At 43.8% G+C, this 20526-nt stretch overlaps 1 protein-coding gene across 1 annotated transcript; it reads right to left on the bottom strand.

Annotated features, from left to right (window-relative positions):
* Positions 1-342: 342 nt before the first annotated feature.
* Positions 343-3839, bottom strand: LOC147916393 (uncharacterized). Its single transcript, XM_087434122.1, has 2 exons — positions 3756-3839; positions 343-2066 (listed from the first exon to the last, which is right to left on the bottom strand). The coding sequence occupies exon 2, from the start codon at positions 2045-2047 to the stop codon at positions 782-784; it is 1266 nt and encodes a 421-aa protein (XP_087290248.1). The 5' UTR covers positions 2048-2066; positions 3756-3839; the 3' UTR covers positions 343-781.
* Between the last annotated feature and the right edge of the window lie 16687 nt (positions 3840-20526).

Genomic DNA, 20526 nt, shown 5'->3' with positions numbered 1-20526 from the left:
GTCAGTGGAGGATGTTGCTCCAGCCTTAGGACTTGGCTTACAGAATCCCTGGGTTCAATTCCTGCCACCCCTTTTATCATCTGTGAGACCCTGACAAGTGTCTTAATCACACCACGCACCAGGTGTCCCACTTGAAGTCAGGGATCCTAAGTGTTAGAGTTCAGTAACTATCAAACAATGGATGAAAACTTAAAGATAGGGATCCTGGGTCACCTTTGGGGATGATTTAAGATGGATGAGGAACAGGAATTCATTCCTAAGAAATATTCTCCACTGAAATAGGGTAACTGTTTATGGATTCATTTGGAACTACATACTGAGAAACCAAATAATGGCTGAACATATTTTTGAAGAAAAGCTTTATTATCTATTAATTTGAGAAAAAGTGCATCACACTGAAATCATTACTCTGGCTTGTTCAGCTCAAAGACAGGTCCTCAGTGCTTATGTACACACAGCATTGTGGCCATGAAAATATATGCTGAGGTAAACAGCTTCTGAAAATCACATTCAAGGAAGTGAATACATAGGAATTTCCAAACATTAACAAAGAATTACAAACCTTGTTTAATGATCCACTGCATTCCCACAGCACAAAAGTTCGTATGTATTTCATGGAGAAACTGGAGAGCTTTACAGCACACAGAGGGGCTAATGGCATGACATCTCCTAACTGACTCCGTTTGCACTTGCCTCATTACAGTTGTTCATCCTGTATTACAGTACTAAAAACTTTTCAGAAGGCGCTCCCTGCATCATCAGAGTCACTCAGGGAACTCTGTTAGACTTTCTTCTGACCTATATGGTGAGATGACTGGTAGATTATCATCTGCTTGATTTTGATGCCTGAGTCATCTTTACAGTTGGGTTTGGGGGTGGTAACCTCGTTGAAGAATGACTCCGTGGGGGTGGTCTCTTCAACCTGGGGCTGCTGGGTAGTGGTGATCTCTTCCAGTTTTATCTGCTCAGTGGGCGTGGTCTGTTCAATCACAATGGGCACTGTAGCTGTGGTCTGCTCGATCTTGGGCTGCTGTGTAGTGGTGATCTCTTCTACTTTTACCTCCTCAGTGGGGGTGGTCTGTTCAATCACAATGGGTACTGTGGCTGTGGTCTGTTCAATCTTGGGCTTCTGTGTAGTGGTGATCTCTTCAACTTTTATCTGCTCAGTCGGAGTGGTCTGTTCAATCACGATGGGCGCTGTGGCTGTTGTCTTCTCCATCTTGGGCTGCTGGGTAGTGGTGGTCTCTTCCACTTTTACCTCCTCAGTAGCGGTGGTCTGTTCAATCGTGATGGGCACTGTGGTGGTAGTCTGCTCAGTCTTGGGCTGCTGTGTAGTGGTGGTCTTTTTCCCTTTTACCTGTTCAGAGGTGGTAGTCTCATCAATTACGATGGGGACTGTTGGCGTGGTCTTTGTGACTTGGATCACCTCTGTAGGGGTGGGTGCTACCGTCTGGATCCCCTGCCTTGGAAAGAATGGTATGACTTCTGTAGTACCCATGGGAGGGGCCTCTTGGATTATGATATACCACCAAGGCGTGATGTTCCCATCGCACTGGTTGAGATCGCTGATCAGAGTGGAGAACACCAGCTTGAAATTGGATTCTGGAAACCTCCTGCTGCAGACCCTGCTCCTCAGGACCACATTGGCATCCTCACAGAGGTTCCTCTGGAAGCTCAAGTGATAGGCAATTTGTCTCCAGTAGATCATATCACTTTTGCAACCCTCTATGCAGGAAGTTGGGTTGCTGGTAAAGACACAGGAAAAGTCATGGTCCATTCGGGAGCACACAGCCTTCATGGCGGTGCCCTCCTCATGCTCCATCAGAGTCACAGTACATGAGGCCAGGTCTGGGGTGACAATGACACCATTGACCAGGGGCTTGTGTTCCCTGTCTTTCTGTACAATTTGGGGCTTGCCCAGAGGGATCCAATGATCCTTGGTTGCCATACTGCTTTCCCCGTCCCGTGATTTCGGTGCGCCCACCACCAAGAGCACCTGAGCGGGCAGAAGGAGGAAGGGCAGCAGGGTGAGGCTATGGATCCTCATGGCTTCAGCTTGGTGGAACCTGTTGACAAAAGGCAGGTGCTCAGTGCCAGGCAGCAGTTCAGCAGTGCGGGGCTACAGGCTGACCCTCCCTCCACCCGGACACACGCCTGCCTGCTGGCAGTGAGATTGAGAATCCTTCTGCCTCCTGGAATCACTAGAAAAGCAGCTCATCTGTTCACATTTCTGATTGACTTGAGTCTTGAATGTCCAAAACCTCCTACTCTGCCTTAATTCCTTCCTCACTCTCTCAGCCTCATTAACTCTCACTCCCTCATTCACTCACTCATTTAAATTGCATTGACTCACTCACTCCGTCATTTGTCATTCAATAAGTCTTCATGGAGCACCTACTGTATGCCATGCGCTAGACTAGATGTGGAATTTATCAAGGTGAATAAGAAAGTTGCACATCTTAAAAACTTGGAGGCAACTCTTTGGGGAATTTAAACAGCATTAACCAGGAGTCTGTCCCAACTGTGTCCCCAACTAGGTCTTGGGCATGTCACTCTGAGTCTCTGCATCTCACTTCCTTTATCGGGAAATCAAGATGTTGGATGAGATAATGGCAAACTGTCCTCTAGCTCCAGTGTGCTGGATTTCTAACTCACAGTTCCATATGGACTCAGATCACCACACGAGGAGAAAGGACATCCTAAGTGAGTTGAAAGGCCATACATGGGGTGGGACTCTGAGATGCGTGGGTTGGTGAGGGGCATTTGGGACGCAGTAAGAGTCTAAGGAAAGGCACGAGGGAGGGGAGGTCATTCAATTTGACTGGACAAAGTGAACCGGGGGGAGAAGGGTGAATTTCCACCAGAGCATTTAGACTACAGGCTTGAAGGGAAGGATCGTGTCTAACTGATTTCTGGAGTCCTGTTGTGACACAGTGCTGGGCATATGGAAAGCCCTCAGTCAGTGCTCTTGAAGATATATCATTGAAGAAACAAGATGACCTAAAATGCTACACTAAATAGCATGGATTTCATCAGGGGGGCAATGAAAAGAAACACACTGGAAAGGAGAAGAGAAATAGGATTTCTATTTGACACCTGCTATGTGCTATGTCCTCCACCAGCATTTGAGTATCACCTTGTTTAATCCACTCAAGAGCCCTGTCTGGTAGATAAGAGTAAGTCACACCCAGGTAACAGATGTGACAGTTAAGGCTCAGACCAGTAAATAAATTGCTCAAGATCCCATAGTGGGCAGGTGACAAAGCTGGGACAGACAGCCAGAACTTATCTCTCTGGTCCTCTAGACCAACACTTATTGATGGATCTTGCCTTTATCTTTACTTTACAGAAAAAATTGACTGCCAATAAGAAAACTACAAACTACTCAGGGTTTGGTTTGGTGTAGTTCATGATAAGATGATTCATATTATATCAGTGCTCCATTTTAAAAGAAAATACAGAATTTTGTCTGCAAATCCGCAGGCCCAGAAAATTGCCTGGATCTCATTTCCACCCTGGGTGTATGGCCTCCCCTTAGGATAGAGAAAGGGAAGAAAATGACAGGCTTGTGGGCTCCCGAAATGAAGGGTGGGACAAAGGCTGGGTATACCAGACAGAGACCCACTCATTCCTCAGGATGTTGGGACTCAGCCCCCACATGTCCCTGATGGAATCCAGCCCCCAGGAACCTGAGGTCCTCAGGGGAGCTGGCAAAGGGGAGTGGAATGAAACTCTTAAGAGAGCCAGGCTCTTACCTTGTCCTGAGGATGCAGGTCCAGTGCAATCCCAGATTCCAGAGTGAGCTCACAGGCTTGCAGCTGTCTCATCTACAGTACAAGGCACAGAAGGCCCTTTTTATAGGATCCTAGGCAGACATGATTCTTAAAAGAGACATACCTGTGGTGCCTTATCACATTCCTCCCAGTCACACCCCATTTGGAGGAAGCCAGTTCCTGCAGGAAAAGTGATTGATGGAATCCTGTGGGAGGGGGGTTACATGCCTGGAGTTACACTTACTTCCTTCGAGGCCCTCCTTTCCCCCAGTGGCCTAAACAGGAGGACAGCTCATCCTTACAAAGACCCTCCCTGACGGGATGAGGACCCCAGCAGCAATATCTCTGGGGGACTAACAATAACATCATGAGAAATAATCATAGTTGCCAAACACTGTGCTAGGCCCATGTTTCCTAAAGCTCTCCCTTCATTCTCATCACATCCCCTCCATGATATAGTAAGCTATGATTCTCCCCATTGTACAGAAGGAAAATTGGAGCTTAGAGATATTCAGGGTTTGCCCAAGGTCACCCTGCTGTGAAGAGGAGGAGCCCAGAGTTTAAACCCGGACCTCCTTGCGTCCATCATCTCATCTCCTCCTACCTGCCACTCTCAAGACACATTTGGTGAGTGAGCAACTGAAGCTGGGGAAGCCGTCTCAGTCTCTGTGTCCCTGTTTTCACTGAGGCACCTGAAGTTCCTGTGTAGGCAGAGGAATCCTGGGGCCCTGAGAGGTTGGTAAGGAGGGAGCTCCTGATCTAGGCATTTCTGCTGAAAATAGTCACCTTCAGGTCACTTGCAGGGACCTCACTCTGGTCAGCCTTCTATAGGCAGAGTCTGGTACCCGAATGAGCTGGTGGAAGCCTGGATACAGCATTGGTTTAGCTGTGTGAGCTTTACCTCTCTGAACCTCCACTTGCTCATCTACAGATTGCTGACAATAACAGAACCTCATTTAGGGTTTCATACTAAATTATTGAGGGGGCTGAGCTATTAACATAAAGTGAAGCAGAACAGATTTGGTTCATAATGGGGTCTCAAGCTGTATTCTTTAATAATGGTTATATTTTGTTTTCTTGTTATGCATGTTGAAGGCAACTCACTTGCACAAAGAACATGTGAACCTCACTATATTTTTTCACTTCATTATTCATGAATATTTAGGCATAAGAAATTATTCACTTTCTCTTTTACTGGGCTTTAAAAACAATACTACAAGTATGGTAATAAATGGCAAGTGACCCTTGCTGTTAGGATAGGAAAAACAGGGAGCACTGGGGATTGTGGCAAACTAAAGAATTCCTGCCTCTCTAAAGATTGCTCTAATTGACTGACAACACATGAGTATGGGTCATAGTATTGTCAGAAATCTGAACTTTTAAGGAATGTCTTAAATTGTGGAGGTGTCTATGGGAAATTGGATTGACATCTAATTCAAATTTTTCAAAAACATTACCTTGGTCAACCATATACATACCAAAAGTCTTAAGTGGTTTTTTTCCAATCACGATTCACCTGTCTGTGAATTCCAAGGTCCCACAGCAATGGATGTCGACTGGTCACTCGATGTTTCAAAGGCTCTCTTCATGAATTCCACTGGAGGAGGCCATTTCTGTATACTCCAAGCCTCTTGTAAAACTGACCAGTTAAGGACTATCCCCATTGTTCTGACCTCCAGTGCATAGAAACCACGACCTCCCCACACAGGCCTTCACAACGTGGTATTTAGGGGATTATTTGGACATAGGCAAGATAAAGCTTCTTGTTCCATGGGCAGCTATAGATCAAGGTGGACTCTGAAAACATGAGAAATTCATCTTGTTCCTCATGAGGCAGCCAGACTTTTTCTGGAGGAAGGATGTAGGTCAGAACACAAAGCAAATTTAGAAGGAAACAGCTGAGCTTGAAGATCTTTTCTCAGAAGTGTCTCTAAGTTTTGGCGAGTAACATGGAACTGCCCCCACTGGTTTCCCATGGACCCTCACCTTCCTGTGATCCCATCCCAACTTCTGCCTTGATCTTTATCTTCCAAACAGGGGGTACACTATTAGACCACGCTGTGAAGTGTTTTCCCTGTTGGCTCAGCCTGTCATTCCAAACTCATTTCCAGACACAAACACACACACACACACACACACACACACACACACACACACACACACACAAGCACATTCCAATCTGGCCACAGTAAACCAGTCGCCCAACATTTCTTGAATACTTGTGCACTTGCTTTCTTCCTGCCGCTGTTCCTGCTGTTCGCCTTACTTGGAATGCCTTCCAGTCCCACTTTGCTAGGCACACACCAGCTCATCCTTCAAGATCCAGCTCAGATGTCATCTCCTCTCTGTTGGTGTCATTGGTCCCCTGCTCCTTCCCCGTGCTCCCCACCCTTTCATGGATATTCATGGAGAGAAGTAGACCATCACCCCAGTGAGTGTTTATAATGTGCCAGCATTGTACTGAGGCTGTGTCCCCACATTAATTCACATCTCAATATACTGAAAAAATGATGCACTTCTACAGTGCACAGGGGGAAATGGAGAGGTATGGAGCCCCAGCGAGGCTGTTCACAGCAGGTTTCCACCCCCTCCCCATACTCCCCATACTCCCAGGGCAGAGGGGCTCCCTGACTCCTGGAGAGCTGACTATGCAGAGGCTCATCACTCCTTTTCACAAGAACCCCAGGAGGAAAGTCTACCCTGGATCCTCATAGTACACATGTGGAGCTGAGGTTTATGTGGCCCAAGCTCCTTGGCAAACACCCCAGAGCTCTGAATGACAGAAACTGGACTTGGGCCTGGGGCTATTGGTGATTAACCTCCCAGTAGAGTTTTGGACATTGTCAAATGGTTCTGAGACCTAAATCTATCTCGATTCTAAATTGAGAAGACCCAGCCCTGCTATCCTATGTACCTCCACATTCTCAGTATCCACAGCAGTTCGGGGCATATAGTAGGAGTTTTCATCAGAATTGTTTTAATAATGAGTTGAGAAACTGTATCTCCTCCACCGCAAAGAATAGAGAGAAAAAACAAAAGCACTTATTGGCTCATTCACCCAGATAAGGCATGAGGTTGGTTCAGATACACACAAATCCATTGGTTTAAGCAGTCTCTGTCCGTCTGTCTCTGTCTGTTTGTCTGTCTGTCACTGTCTCTCTCCCTCTCTTACTCTGGCCTCTCCCTGCAGAAAAAGTGCACTCTCATCTATGCACTTTACCCTGTCTAGTTTCATTCTCAGGTAGGTTCCTTCCATTTGTCATAGGACAGAACACGACCTTTCATCTCCCTAGCACCCACAGGAATGCCCAGGAGAACTGTGATAGTGCCTCCCTGGTACATTCACTGAGTCTGTTGCAGGGAGCAGAGACACGTGGTGCACAGCCCACCAGAAACACAGGGAGTGGAGGATGGGCACTTCTCAACAAAAAAGGGGGCTTCTGTTACCCACAGAAAGAGAAAAGTGTGACAAAAACAGCAGATCTACACTACAATAGGTGCTCACTAAATGGGAACAAATCCAGATAATAAGTTATAGTGGAATTTCACAGCATTTGATGAGTTGGTCAGCTTATTGAGACAGACGTCCTTGAGGCTGGGTGGAATTTAGCAACTTAGCAAAGCCATTTCCAACTTATGGGACAGAACTATTCTCACTCAGCTTGAGAATCAGTAAGTAAACTAGTTGCCTGAAGGAGAATGCTTCTGACAGGAGAAGATGAAAGATAAGATCCCAAAGTCAAAAGAAGGTCTTGAATGCAAAGCTGAAGGCTTCATTCCATAGGGTGAGGATGACAAATCTGCAACCCAGGAGCCACAACCTCGAGACATGGCAATGGATTGTGCAGGGCACTCCTGCTAAGCCTGGAGACAGCCTCAGAGGTCATTTCAACCCAGTCCTCCACTGGGAAAGCCACTAACCATCCATCAGTGTTGGCATCAAGGACAAAACCTATTTGCCATTCTTGCCATAGATGTGGTTTTTGAATATGTTGAGTACTTTTACACAGAAGAGTGAGCACACTCACACCTTAGATCACCCCAAGCTTTATGGAAAGAACTGCACATGCATTCAGAGGGGACTGACAGCGGATGTACCTGCCCTTCACATTCTGATTCAGCTGGAATAACCCCAGAGGAAAACAAAAACAAGCACATTTGCAGCCCAGGGCTGTGTGTCTTCCATAATTCTGAGAAGGGATTTGTCTTTGGCCAGCCAGCCCCACGGGGAGGTGGGAAATGGCAGCAATGGCGCAGAGAGGAAAGTAGGCAGGAGGAGGGCAAGGAACCTGAGATCCGAATACCGCCTTGATGTCATCCAGACTGTCTCTTTGTTGGGGATTTGAGGTTGAGGAATAGTCACTTAAAAAAAATCATTCTATCCTTCCATCAAACCAGTGAGAGATGATTCCCATTTTACAATTGAGGAAAGTGAGATTAAAGATATTGATTTCACCCCAAGATATCTAAATGATGATGATGAGGAGGAGCAAGAGGAGGATACTGGTAATAACTCACTGTCATAGGGCTTCTACATTCCAAGCATCATTCTCAAATTTACCCCACTGCCATTTCATACAACCTGTTATGACTTCATTTCTACAGATATAGAAACAAAAGCACAGTGAAGATAAGGATCTTTCTAGGCCAGTTCCTTAAACATGGAATGTCATTCACCTCACCTGTAAATGAGGGAGAATTGTTCTTCCCTCGTAGGGTTGTGTTATTCTTAAATGAGATATAACAGAAGTGCTGAGCACTGTGCCTTACACAACTAGAGAAGAAGTCAGTGAGGGCCATTTCTAGTATTTTTATTAGAAATGAAGTTATGAACCCATACATTGAAAAACTTCCCGTCCTTCTTTCTCTATTTTTCTGTGTCTATTCCTATCACTCCATTAAAACTTTTTTTAAATCTTAGAATAGTTTTAAATTTCCAGAAAAATTGCAAAGATAGTTCCCCTGCCCCTCATCTCACTCAGGTTCCCCTATCCCTAACCTCTTGCATTATTATGGTAGATTTATAAAAGCCATTGAGCTAATATTGCTATATTTTTACTAGTTAAAGTCCAGACCTTATTCAGACTTCCTTAGATTTCACCTAATCTTCTTTGTTTAGTTATTAATAGACAGTATTTTTTAGGGCAGTTTAGGTTCCCATCGAAATTCAGTGGAAAGTGTAGAGTTTACACACACACTTTGTCCCCACACGAGCACGACACCCACATTGTCAACATCTCCTACCAGAGTGGTACAACTGTTATACTTGATGAACCTATGTTGACACATCATTATCATCCAAAGTCCATAGTTTCCACTGTAGTTCACTCTTGGTGTTGTGCAATGACGGGGTTTAACAACTTTATAATGACACAAATCCACAATTATAGTATCATACAGAGTAATTGCACTACCTTAAAAATCCTCTGAGCTGCACCTATTCATCCCTCCCTCCCCCCCCATCCCTGGATATCTCCAATCATTTTTTACTGTTTCCGTAATTTTGCCTTCTGGGTGCTGTATAGCTGGAATCAGAGTTTATTTATTTATTCTTTTTTCCTAATTTACAGAATTTATTCTTTTCAGATTGGCTTTTTTCACTCAATAATACAATTTTAAACTTCTTCCCTGTCTTTTTATGGATTGATAGCTCAGTTTTTTTTAGCACTGAATAGTATTCCGTTGTCTGGATGTACAGAGTATTTATCCATTCTCCTCCTGAAAGACACCTCATTTGTTCCAATGTTTTGGCATTTATCCATAAAGCTGTTATAAGCATCCATGTGCAGGTTTTGGTGTGGACATAAGTTTTCAACCCCTAATGGTCTTTTCTGTCCAGCATTCCATCAAGGATTCCACTTGACATTTAGGAGTCATGATGTCTTAGGCTCCTCTTGGCTGTGACAGTTTCTCAGATGCTCCTTGTTTTTGATGAGCTTGAGAGTTTTCAGGAGTCCTGTGTTTTGAGGATGTGCTCCTTTTGGGATTTGTCTAGTCCTTTTCTCCTGATTAGACTGGAGTTATGCCATTCTTCTCCTCATCAGAGATTTACATAATGGAGAGCAGGTTTCCTTTTGGGGGTTCCATAGGAAGTCTGAACTCAATTAGTAACCACCACATATTAAGGCTGGTAGTTGAATGCATGTCTCATGCAGTCTGGTCACTGGCAGGTGATTTCAGGTCCAAAAGCTAATTTCCTCTCATGTGTGTTACTACTGTATGATTCCTTGACCTAAAGGACTCATGCCCATGGGTGCAGCCACCAGAGATCATATCAGTGGGTGCGATTTTCTTCAGTAATGAGTCTTAATTGTGCATTTTCCCAGGCCGAATATGGTCAAAAATCAGTCCCTTCTTCACAATTGACCTCATGTACAGACAAAATGCTGAGTTGCTGCATCAAGGCTATATTAATTTGTTGAGTGAAATCATATACATTAACAATGTATTCCTTGTCAGAAAATGAGGAAATCGGTGAAACAAACATCAACTAAAATCTAATGAGGTGACAGAAAACATTCACTTTAGACCTACTAAACAATGTTGATATTCCAAATTTGAAATCCTCAGTAGCCATGAGATTTCCAAATTCCTGTATCACAAATCAAATCATACGGAAAGCTAAAGTTTTACTTTAGAAAAATAATAGAGAGGAGTTGATGGTACAGCATTTGGTATGAATGCAAACTGAAAATCTATTAAAGTTCATTTATATTAAAGGAATCCCCTGTGCACACCCAATAATATTGAACCCATTTTCTTTGAAGATATGTGCTCCGCTTCGTTCTGATTCTGAATCCATCCAAAAAGTAACTGACAGTGTTTGTGTTAAATTAAACTGAATGAAATTACTGTTCGTGGTAGGTAAAAATGGTAGAATATCAGCCATTTTGAATAGATCAACCTTATAATAATAATTAGGGGTTTTGTTCTCAGGTAATAGAGCTATTTCAAAGCCCTATATATTTTTTGAAAAAATATTTTTCTTAGTGTTTTATAATAAACTCTCCATGCAGGGAAAGTTCGTTGATCACCTGTAGGTTTTTACATCTGTATTTAAAGGAAATGACTCTAAAAAATCTTAAACATCCTTTAAAGAAGACTGCTCCTTTTGGATACAATTTCTGAAGAATACAGATGGCTGTGCACCTCTACACACATATGCACACACACACACCTACACATACATACACACACTCTAATGCAGGTACATCTGCTATGGATACACACACATATCCATGCCTGTCATCTCCATATCTTGGGGCAGAAGTAGGTCCTAGAGAGTCTCCCTTTGGAATTTTTGGTCTCTAAACTATATTTGTTACAAAGAGTGCGAATTGCCACCCTGGGAAGCTGGAAAAGGGAAAAGACAAGCTGCCCTTTCTCTACGTTAATGCCACGAGTCACCATGCACATGGGCATATGAATTGCAGCTTCTGTCCCACGAAGAGATGAAGAAGTTTAGATGAAAGCCATCAGAAAACAGCTCTGAAAGGCCTGTAAGGACACCTAGGGCAAATGGCTCCCAGTTCAGAGAGTAGAGCACTCTCACATACTATGGGTTGTTTAGGGGAAGACAGGGATGGCACAGGAAGAAGACACTGGTTGGCTCTAGGAAGAACAGGGCTGGCCTCTAACCAGACCTCATTCATTCTGCCACTCAGTCTGTCATTCATTCTTTCGTTCACTCATTGTTCCATTCATGCAAAGAACACTCATGAAGGACCTAATGTCCCAGGCTCTCTGTCATTGACTGGAATGCAGTCAAGGTGACACGGTCCTTTCCCTCAAGGAAATAGCAAACAGTAGAGGGAAAGACAAGGATCTCAATTAGGACAATATAGGAGTAATTGATATGCTGGAGGGAAGCCTGGGATGTTCAGGGTGGAGACATCTAACCTAGCCAGTGGCAGAGAGAATTTCTCCATAGCATGCAACTAGTTAAGAGACAACTCAACAGCTAGAGGGAAAAGAACAGTATCTATTCAATCATTATTCAGTAACCACTCTATGCAAAGTGCAGTGTTAGTCACTGTAGGGAATGCAAAGGTGAATATGATTTGGCTTTTGCCCTCAAGACTGGTCCGCACAGTCTATGGCTCACTATGTGATGATTGCTGTAGAGGTGACATCTCCTCACTTCCTAGCCTCAAGCGTCTTATCATTTTTCATCTGCTTAGAGAATGAGGCTCAAATTTCCGAATCTGACGTATGAGGACTTTCCCTTCTCCATCTGCCATTTCAAGGTCAATACCCACCACACCTTCCACACGTGTCCTTGGGCTCCAACTACATCTGACCATCCACTCTTCCCCCCCATTTCAGGAGACATTGCCTCTGCCAAACTCACCTTTACCTAAAATTTCATTCCACCCTTATCTACCTGGTATTTTCTCTCTCTACCTGACTCCCTGTGTCCACAACAGAATTCATCATTCCTCATCTGGGTTCTCATAAATTTTACTGACTTCAGCATTATTACAGTTAATTCGTCATTTTCTTGTGGTTCATTCATATGCTTGCCACCATCATCATTATGGGGAGTGACATCTCTAGCCCAGAGCTCAAGCATGAAGCTTAGAAAGTACTTAGCAGATTTACTGGATTGAATTGGATTTTGTTTTATCAAGATTATTCTGATTGTAGTAACAGATAAAAAACTGAAATCAACAGAAACAAAATTGGGAATTTATTGGAAATTTAATATAACTAAATAAAGTTGTTTACTCTCATTAAGAATTAACTGACCCTGGGAGGAGCAGGATCTCAGATTTATAAGGCCTCCCACAAAGTCAAAACATTGTAAGATACAGAATACAAAAACATGATTAATTCCACTTGTCTTCTATTGTTTTGATATCATAATAAGGATACATGGTGTGATAATCATGGAGATTTTTAGGGAGTACGGCATAAGTTGCCCCAAACAGCAAAGATAACATTTGATTATGATAGCTGCATGGAGGAACACAGTAGAGATATATGGGTTCCTGTAGGCCAGCCCATAATTAGGTTTTCTATTTACATGGCATAATACAAGGAAATAGATCTGGAATTTTGGGAGGTCTCTAACAATACTTTGGTGGAACTAGAAACTATTGAAAGTATGAGTTTGAGAATAATGTTCTGGTGTATTTCTTGGGTCAAGGTGGCAGGTCTGGCAAGTATGCTGTTGGAGAATATGAACCGATAAGTTAATAAAGTGTATGTTAAGATTAGTGGTAGTGTGTGTAACTAACGAGAAGGACTGGTTATGGTGTTTACAACTGAAGACGCAAGGCAGGAGGTTGTGGTGGTTAGCTGGAGGGGGTAGTAGGAGAAGGCGCTGAGGAGTGCGTGGGCCTCTCCTCTGGGGGTCGAGGGGGTTGACTGATATGAGGCTGGTGTCTCCTGGGGAGAGTGATAATCTCCATTAATTTCCAGAATGGCACAGATAGCAGTAACCTCTACCCAACTTCCCTTTAGGAGTAGCAGTATAGGTGTGTACGTTTAGGCAGAGAGCAAGGAGTATACCAGAATCATGAGCTAAGCAGTCAGTGAACTCAGAAACACAATAGAGTTCCAAATATCAAAGGAAGAAAAGCAAAAAATGTCCTATGTCGAATTTGTACCTCAGGAAAGGCGGGCCATGGACGATGCTGGGGCAGAGATTTTTAGATCAGGATGAAGTTGTCTCTAGCGCAGGGGTTGAAGTTCAAGGTGAAGTCCTAGTAGAGTCCCAGGCGTGAGCTCCCAGCCCAGGTGATGCTATCTTGGATGTGGGACTGGGGTGTCCTTTCCAAATGGGTACCCACTTGAATTGATGTGGGTCTAAGCATTTGCCATGTTCAGTGAAACAATGCCTTATTTGCAGGATTTGGGCCTCTGAATTATAAACCAATAAAAGCCCCTAGACCAGGAGTAATAGGACCAAAAGTCTACCGAACAGTGTGCAGCTGCATTTAACTGGTTTTTGTTTTTGTTGGAAGTGTAGGTTCAGATCAGTCCCATGTCACATGAACAGCTGCCGGGCTCTGGGGTAATGTTTGGTTAATGGATTTCAGAGGAATATGCGCCCTCGATCTGGCCTCCAAACCCTGTGGGTTGGGGGCAAGATAAAAAATTTATAAAAACAGGTAAGTCCTGGGGCAAATAGAAACTCATTTAGAGGTTTCTTTGCTGGACTGGAACATTTGAACAAGTTGTATGAGGAGACCAGTATGTCTCTAGTGATACTCGTCATCTGGGAACTATCAGGGACACGACAGTTCTACTGAAGCCTCTTCCAAGAGCCCAGCATTGTGTATTCTCAAAAGTGAAATGTGTGTCTTGGTCACTATGAGTAATGTCTGTAACTCTGAAGGGAATACCCAGAATGTCTGCCATGGCCGTGTATTGTGACCTTAGCATGTGTAGAGACATGGGTGATTTTGATTGACATTTTGGATATCTGTGAGGCAAGAGATTCCCAGAGTTGTTTATCTGAAGGGGACAATTTTTAGACAACAGACCAACCATTTATTATAAATGTGAAGTTCGGGCCACTTAGTGGCCAAGGCATTCAGCAATAAGATGACGGCCTGAAGTCTGGTCAGGTATGTTATTTCTCTGGCTCAGACCTTTATCAGGGACATCCTGGCTAAGGGATGGAAAGCAACAACAATCCACTGAGCTCCAACATGTATACCATTTGCATAGTCTACTAATAACCATTGCTGTTCACTCAGTTAATCTCAAGGGGCTTCTCAGGTGGCCAAAGGGGTCTGGGGAGGGGTGACCTCCTCCAGTACCAAGGCCTTTGGGCAGGGACTGAGGACAGGGGAAGCCACTCCTTCTGCAGCTGGAATATACCAGAGGTCCCAGGTTTGGCTCCCTCCTGTCTTAAGGAGGCTTTAGTAGCTGTGCCAAGCTTGTGGGGTGCTGTTTCCATGACCCAAACCATACGAGACAGCTGGACAGGGGGATTCACAGGCTCAGGTTCTATGAGAGCCTCTATTTCTAGAAGAGACCAGTAGGGAGCCAGTTATTTGCTGTTTTAATGGTGTATACATGAGGCTGAGAGGGGCAGTGCCATTCATCAGAGCCCTTGGCCAACCTATGGCCTTCATAAGTGGTCCACAAAATCCAGCGGGGAGGAGAAGAGGTTGCAAAGCCCCTACAGTGAAGGAGTCTCTGAGAGCACTATGGGAAGTGCCTGTTGATTTTAATTTGGCAGTAAAATTTGTAAATGAATGTTGCCACCAGAATCCAAAAGGGATAAAAGATGTGGAACTTGTATGTCCATGATGAGTGTGTCAAATGAATTTCCCAGGAGGAGAATGTCGTCAATGTAAGGTCAAACCCGTGCTCCTGGAGAAAGGTGGATGCAGTTAAGATCTTATCTGCAAAGATTGTGTGTGATGACAAAGCTGTCGAGCAGCTCCAAGGGTAGTCTGGAAAAGGTACATTGTTTCCTTTGGAGGTGAAGGCAAAGTGCAACTGAGAGGCTGGGGAAGAGGGGCTGAACAGAACATGTTAGCCAAATCTGTAAGAGCAAGGTATTATCGGTTGTTGATTGGATAGTTAGTAATTTTAATAATATTGGATATTGGCTCTGAGGGCCCTAGAGGCTGGGAATGCAGCATTAATGTTGTAGTAATCCACCGGGCCTGCCCTTTATTTTTCCCAGATTAAGAGCGGGTAAAATTGAGCTGTCAAATAAAGAAGTGGAGATAATCATCCCTTCATTAATTAGGTTTCATCTAATAAGTTTTAATCCTTGAATGCTCTGTTTTAACTTACAGGGAGTATAATAACTATTTAACAGAAAGTCATTGAGTCCCATTCTATCAAGCTGATTTATAAATGCCAAGACTTATTTTAATTTGAATTGATTATTCATTATGTTAGATCATCTATGCCCAGTATGGCCTTCTTAGGGCAATGAGTGCTATGAGTATGGGAAATTTAGGCAAGGCTACAGTTAAAGGGGGCTTATCTGATTTTCTTCTACTTTATGTTTAGTTACTTTTTAAGGTTACAGGGGATACAAAGTTTACATTTAGTGGGACCCCCAGATATAACTATAATTTGAGCCCCAGTATTGATTAAGTCCATGGACTTTTGTCAATTTGTGCTTTTAGCCAATGCTAAAGTTAATTTATTTTTGTTTGTTTTTGTTTTTTTTAATTGTGGTAACATTGGTTTATAACATTGTATAAATTTCAGGTGTACATCATTATACTTCTATTTCTGCATGGATTACATCATGTTCTCATGTTCACCACCCAAATGCTAATTACAATCCACCACCGCACACATGTGCCTAATTATCCCTTTCATCTTCTCCCTCCCCCCTTCCCCTCTGGTAACCACCTATCCAATCTCTGTCTCTATGTGTTTGTTTGTTGTTTTTATCTACTATTTAATGAGTGCCATCACATGGTATTTGACCTTCTCCCTCTGACTTATTTCACTTTGCATAATACCCTCAATGTCCATCCATGTTGTCACATAAAGTCAATTTAGAACCTATGTTGTAGAGGCACAAAAGCCAATCGTCCCCTTGTTTTATCTATTTGTTATTGAGAGGTCCCTTCCCCCACACACACCAAATACATGATATGTTTTCCAACTCTACTTCTCCAGCTCTCTGACATCAGTTCGGTGTCCTACAGTTCAGTTCAATTCTGACGCCACCTGGGATTTGTGGAGACCCCACAGGATAAGGGCTCAGTCCCATAAGACTGCCTCCAATTTAGATGGTAGCTGCAAATGGGGTGCCCAGGCTGCCCACAGGTCTTTTGGCCTGACTACATATTTGGGGTTTCTACGAGCCCCCTCAGGTTAGATTTTTTGCTAGAATGAGTCACAGAACTCAGGAAATTGTTTAATTACTATTACAAGTTTATTATAAAGATACAGCAAATGGGAGAGATGCATCGGGCAAGGAGGGGGGAGGGGTGGCATGGAGCTTCCATGCCCTCCAAGGTGCACCACCCTCTGAGCACCTCCACGTGTTCAGCCAGGAAGCTCTCCAAACCCATCATTTAGAGATTTTTATGGAAGTATCATTGCTGTGGGTGTGATTGATTGAATCGTTTGTCTTTGGTGATTAGCTCAGTCTCTAGCCCCTCTCCCATCCCAGGAAGTGAGGGAGTGAGGCTGAAATTCCAACCTTCTAATCACGTGGTTTGGTCTTGCTGGCCACCAGCCCCCGTCCTGAAGCTGCCTAGGGGCCCTCAGCCACCAGTCATAGCTTTAGTACACAAATGACACTCTCATCACTCCGGAGATTCCAGGGTTTTTAGGAGCTGTGTGCCAATACAGAAACAAACACCAAATATTTATTTTGTATAATACCACAGTTCTATAAATTGTTTTCATAAGAACTTTTTGTTTTTTATACAATTATGTATATAATTTTTATATAATTTGTAGTATAAAAGTTTTAGTTTTCTAATTAAATCAAATTACAGAATTTTGTTTTAATTTAGTTATGTACATACATATATATATATATATGATATGTACACACACACATAGAATTTAGTTAATTACCTTGTATTTTCTCCTCCTGTATTTAGGGATTTTTTTTTTTCTGTTTTAGACTTGAGCCACCTAAAGCCCCTATTTTTAGTTTCTGTCTCTGGCTGATGAAGAGGAGAGGGAAAAGGACCCTTTAGGCAGCAGCCCCTCCCTGTGGCTGCCCCTTCTCTGCAGCATAATTAGTCCCTTTCCCTCCTCCCCTTTTTTTCTCTTAAAGAAAACCTTTTAGAATGACATATCTCCGGGAAGCTAAAATTTTCTTTTTTTTCCTTTTTTTCCCCTTCTGTCTGCACCTGACCATTTTATTTTCCTTTGAGTATTTACCTGATAAACTCCTGGCAGTCCCAAGTGGGCTCTGCAGTGAGTGGCAGCCTCCCTTTTTAGGGTGTTCCGATCATTCAGAGGGGCTGGAGTGTACATTCAAGGCAGCAACCTGATTTTTTCAACTTCTGGTTATCGGGGGAGGCTCCAACAAAGAGCAGGTGGCAGCGGCTTAGGAGTAGACCCTGACTCATTAGTCCTGCAGAGATCAGGGATCAGCAATCCCACTCAGTTCTTGGGAGTACTGTGGGCTCAGGCTCCAGGCTGATTCCTGAGACAGTAAAAGAGAAGTTACTCACTCTACAGACCCATGACCAAAACAGGAAGCCCAGACTTGATTGGACTGTTTGGGAATTGGAGATAATATGTGCCTCATCCAGGTAATTTGTTGAGCCCTGGGTACTAATTGACTAGAAAATCTGACAAATTTACCTAGGAATTGGGTAGCAGGTGTACTAGAGGTAGTCCAACAGGCTACCTACCCTGGGGCCCTGTTAATCGCAAGGATCTTGGTGAAATCCAGTCTCTGATGCTGAGAACTACACTGAGTGGAGGCTCTGGCAAAGGGAGGCAGCCTCTGCCCAGTCACCCCTTAGGATACTGACTTCTTGCTGACATGGCTCCCAGCTCTACTCCACTTGAGAAACAGCTGCTGGCCTGCTCTTGGGCTCTTGTGGAGACCAGGTGCCTTAGAGAGGACTGCCGCGTATTATTCTGTCCAGATATCCCCACCCTGCATTGATCCCCTCAGATGCTAAAGACAGAGGTGGAAAGGCAAGCAGATTTCTCATAAAAAAAGGAAATGGAACATTCCAGAACAGCAAGTCTGGTCCCACAGATGAGTGCTCTTTCCACAATAAGGTTGAGGCCACATCTTTAAAGATCCATTGAATCTTCCTTGATGACTCACAGAGACAGCATTTGGCTACCTGGAGATGGCTCCCAGGAAGCCCTGAGGATGCTTGGGCCTGGTGTACAGAAGGATCACGCCGACTAAAAGCCGATGGAGTCCACTGGGTGGCAGCAGCCATCAGCCCCAGATATAGCCCTGAAAGATGTACAGTGGTAGGAGCCCATCAGCAAACTGACTAAATTGAAAGCTGTCGCCTTGCCTCAGGCAACACTTTCAAGAACCAGGCTTGCCCTTTTTTTAACTATTTTGGGATTCTGGCTAGCAACCTAGCTAGTGACTGACAGTGACAAGTATATTAAAGACACCCCTGTGGAGGTGTGTGGTCTGGAAGACTTTGCTTCAGTCTGGCATGACACTTTTTGTACCCCATGTGGATGCCCATGGGAAGGTGCATGCCCAGATGAGACTGAATGGAACAATGTGTCTGATCGGGCCTGCATAGCCCAGGTGGCCAGCATCAGTACCTCCAACCATTATTGGACTGCATATAGTAATCCTGCTGCTAACCCAATGGACTCTGAAGATGGGCCTCCATCTGTATGTCAAGGAGACTGAGACGGCCTATCAGGACTGTGGACCTGTCAGCAGTTGATCTGTCTGTCTGAAGGTGAACAAGGACCCTTAGGTCTAGGGTTGGACCCTGCGCATTTCTGGCATATAGAGCACGCTTGTCCTCTACTGCCATCATGTGGATACTTCTGTCATCTCTTGGCTTTTGCCGCTTCACCCCAAAACTAGAGTTCAATTCTGTGTGAGTGGCAGATTCTGGCCACACTAGAACAAGAGCACTAGTGTAGCACCAGAGCGCAGGAGCACTAGTGTGGCACTAGGTAGCACTAGAGACCATGCTCTGCCATATTTGTGGCTATCTGGATTACTTACGGTCCTATGCTGCCACACCGTTCACAGCAAAGGGGACTTGACGGTAGACTAATGAACATGACATTCAACAGACATTTCATGCCCCTTCTCATTCTCATGCTGGTGGCATCAAGAGATGGAATAAACTTTGAAAGACTTGACAGGAAAAGATTGCTGGATAGACCGTGTTGTCAGCATGGTGGACTACCCATATAGCCAGACAGTGTGAGCCTTAATTCAGCTGTTTCTCAGAATGAATGTTCCCTTTGAAGCTATTGCTTGGAGAAGATTAGAACAGAGGCGGTAGAGGCATGAGAAGATGGGCTCTTCATATCCACGATTCCACCCTAACAACCCCAACCACTGCTCTTTCTTCTTTTTTCCCACTGACCCTACAGTGTGGAAAGCCTGACTAGTTTCATCACATGTGGCATCCTAGGGACAACATGAGGAAGATATTGCTTCCACCATTAACGGGTTTTGGTTACTGGATATGGAACATCACACACCATGAGAGTTATGGTCAGTAGATAGAATTTGTAAAGCCCAGAGTATTCTTACCCTGGCTCACTTGGGAAGCAATAGGCAATGTCATTCAACTTAGTAAGTTCTACTATTCTGTCCTGTCCTCATGATTCCTGACCCATCTGGATGAAAACTCTGGGTGTGGGTGGGTAATTGGTTGGCTAAGGGAGATGTAGTGGTTGCTAGATTGGGACAAACAGATTATGTAAGTATGAAGGGAAAGCAATACACCCAATACCTTGAGAGAAAACACCTTTTCCATTTAGGTCTATAATCCATTTTCAGGTAATGTTTGTGTGTGAAGTGAGGTACTCGTTGATTTGCATTTTTTTCTCATGGATATCTAGTTGTTCCTATGTCATTTGGTCACAAGGTTTCCCTTTCCTTCACATTAAAACAATTTTTTTTCTAATTGTGGTAAAATACACATAACAAAATTTACCTTCTTAATCATTTTTAAGTGTACAGTTCATTAGTATTAAGTACATTCACAGTGTTGTGCAACCACCACCACCATCCATCTCCAGAACTCTTTTCATCTTGCAGACCTGAAACTTAATACCCATTAAAGAATAATTTCCCTTTCCCACCTCCTTCCAGCCCCTGAAAACCACCATTTTACTTTCT

The sequence above is a fragment of the Ceratotherium simum genome, chromosome 8 (assembly GCF_057802395.1).
Source record: "Ceratotherium simum simum isolate JZ-2026a chromosome 8, ASM5780239v1, whole genome shotgun sequence".
Lineage (NCBI taxonomy): Eukaryota > Metazoa > Chordata > Mammalia > Perissodactyla > Rhinocerotidae > Ceratotherium > Ceratotherium simum.
The sequence above is the reverse complement of the archived record's forward strand: the minus strand, read 5'-3'. Positions and strand labels throughout refer to the sequence as shown.

What these genes read in the sequence shown, in the direction of transcription:
- LOC147916393 (XM_087434122.1), bottom strand. Translation starts at nt 2,047, where the DNA reads ATGAGGATCCATAGCCTCACCCTGCTGCCCTTCCTCCTTCTGCCCGCT.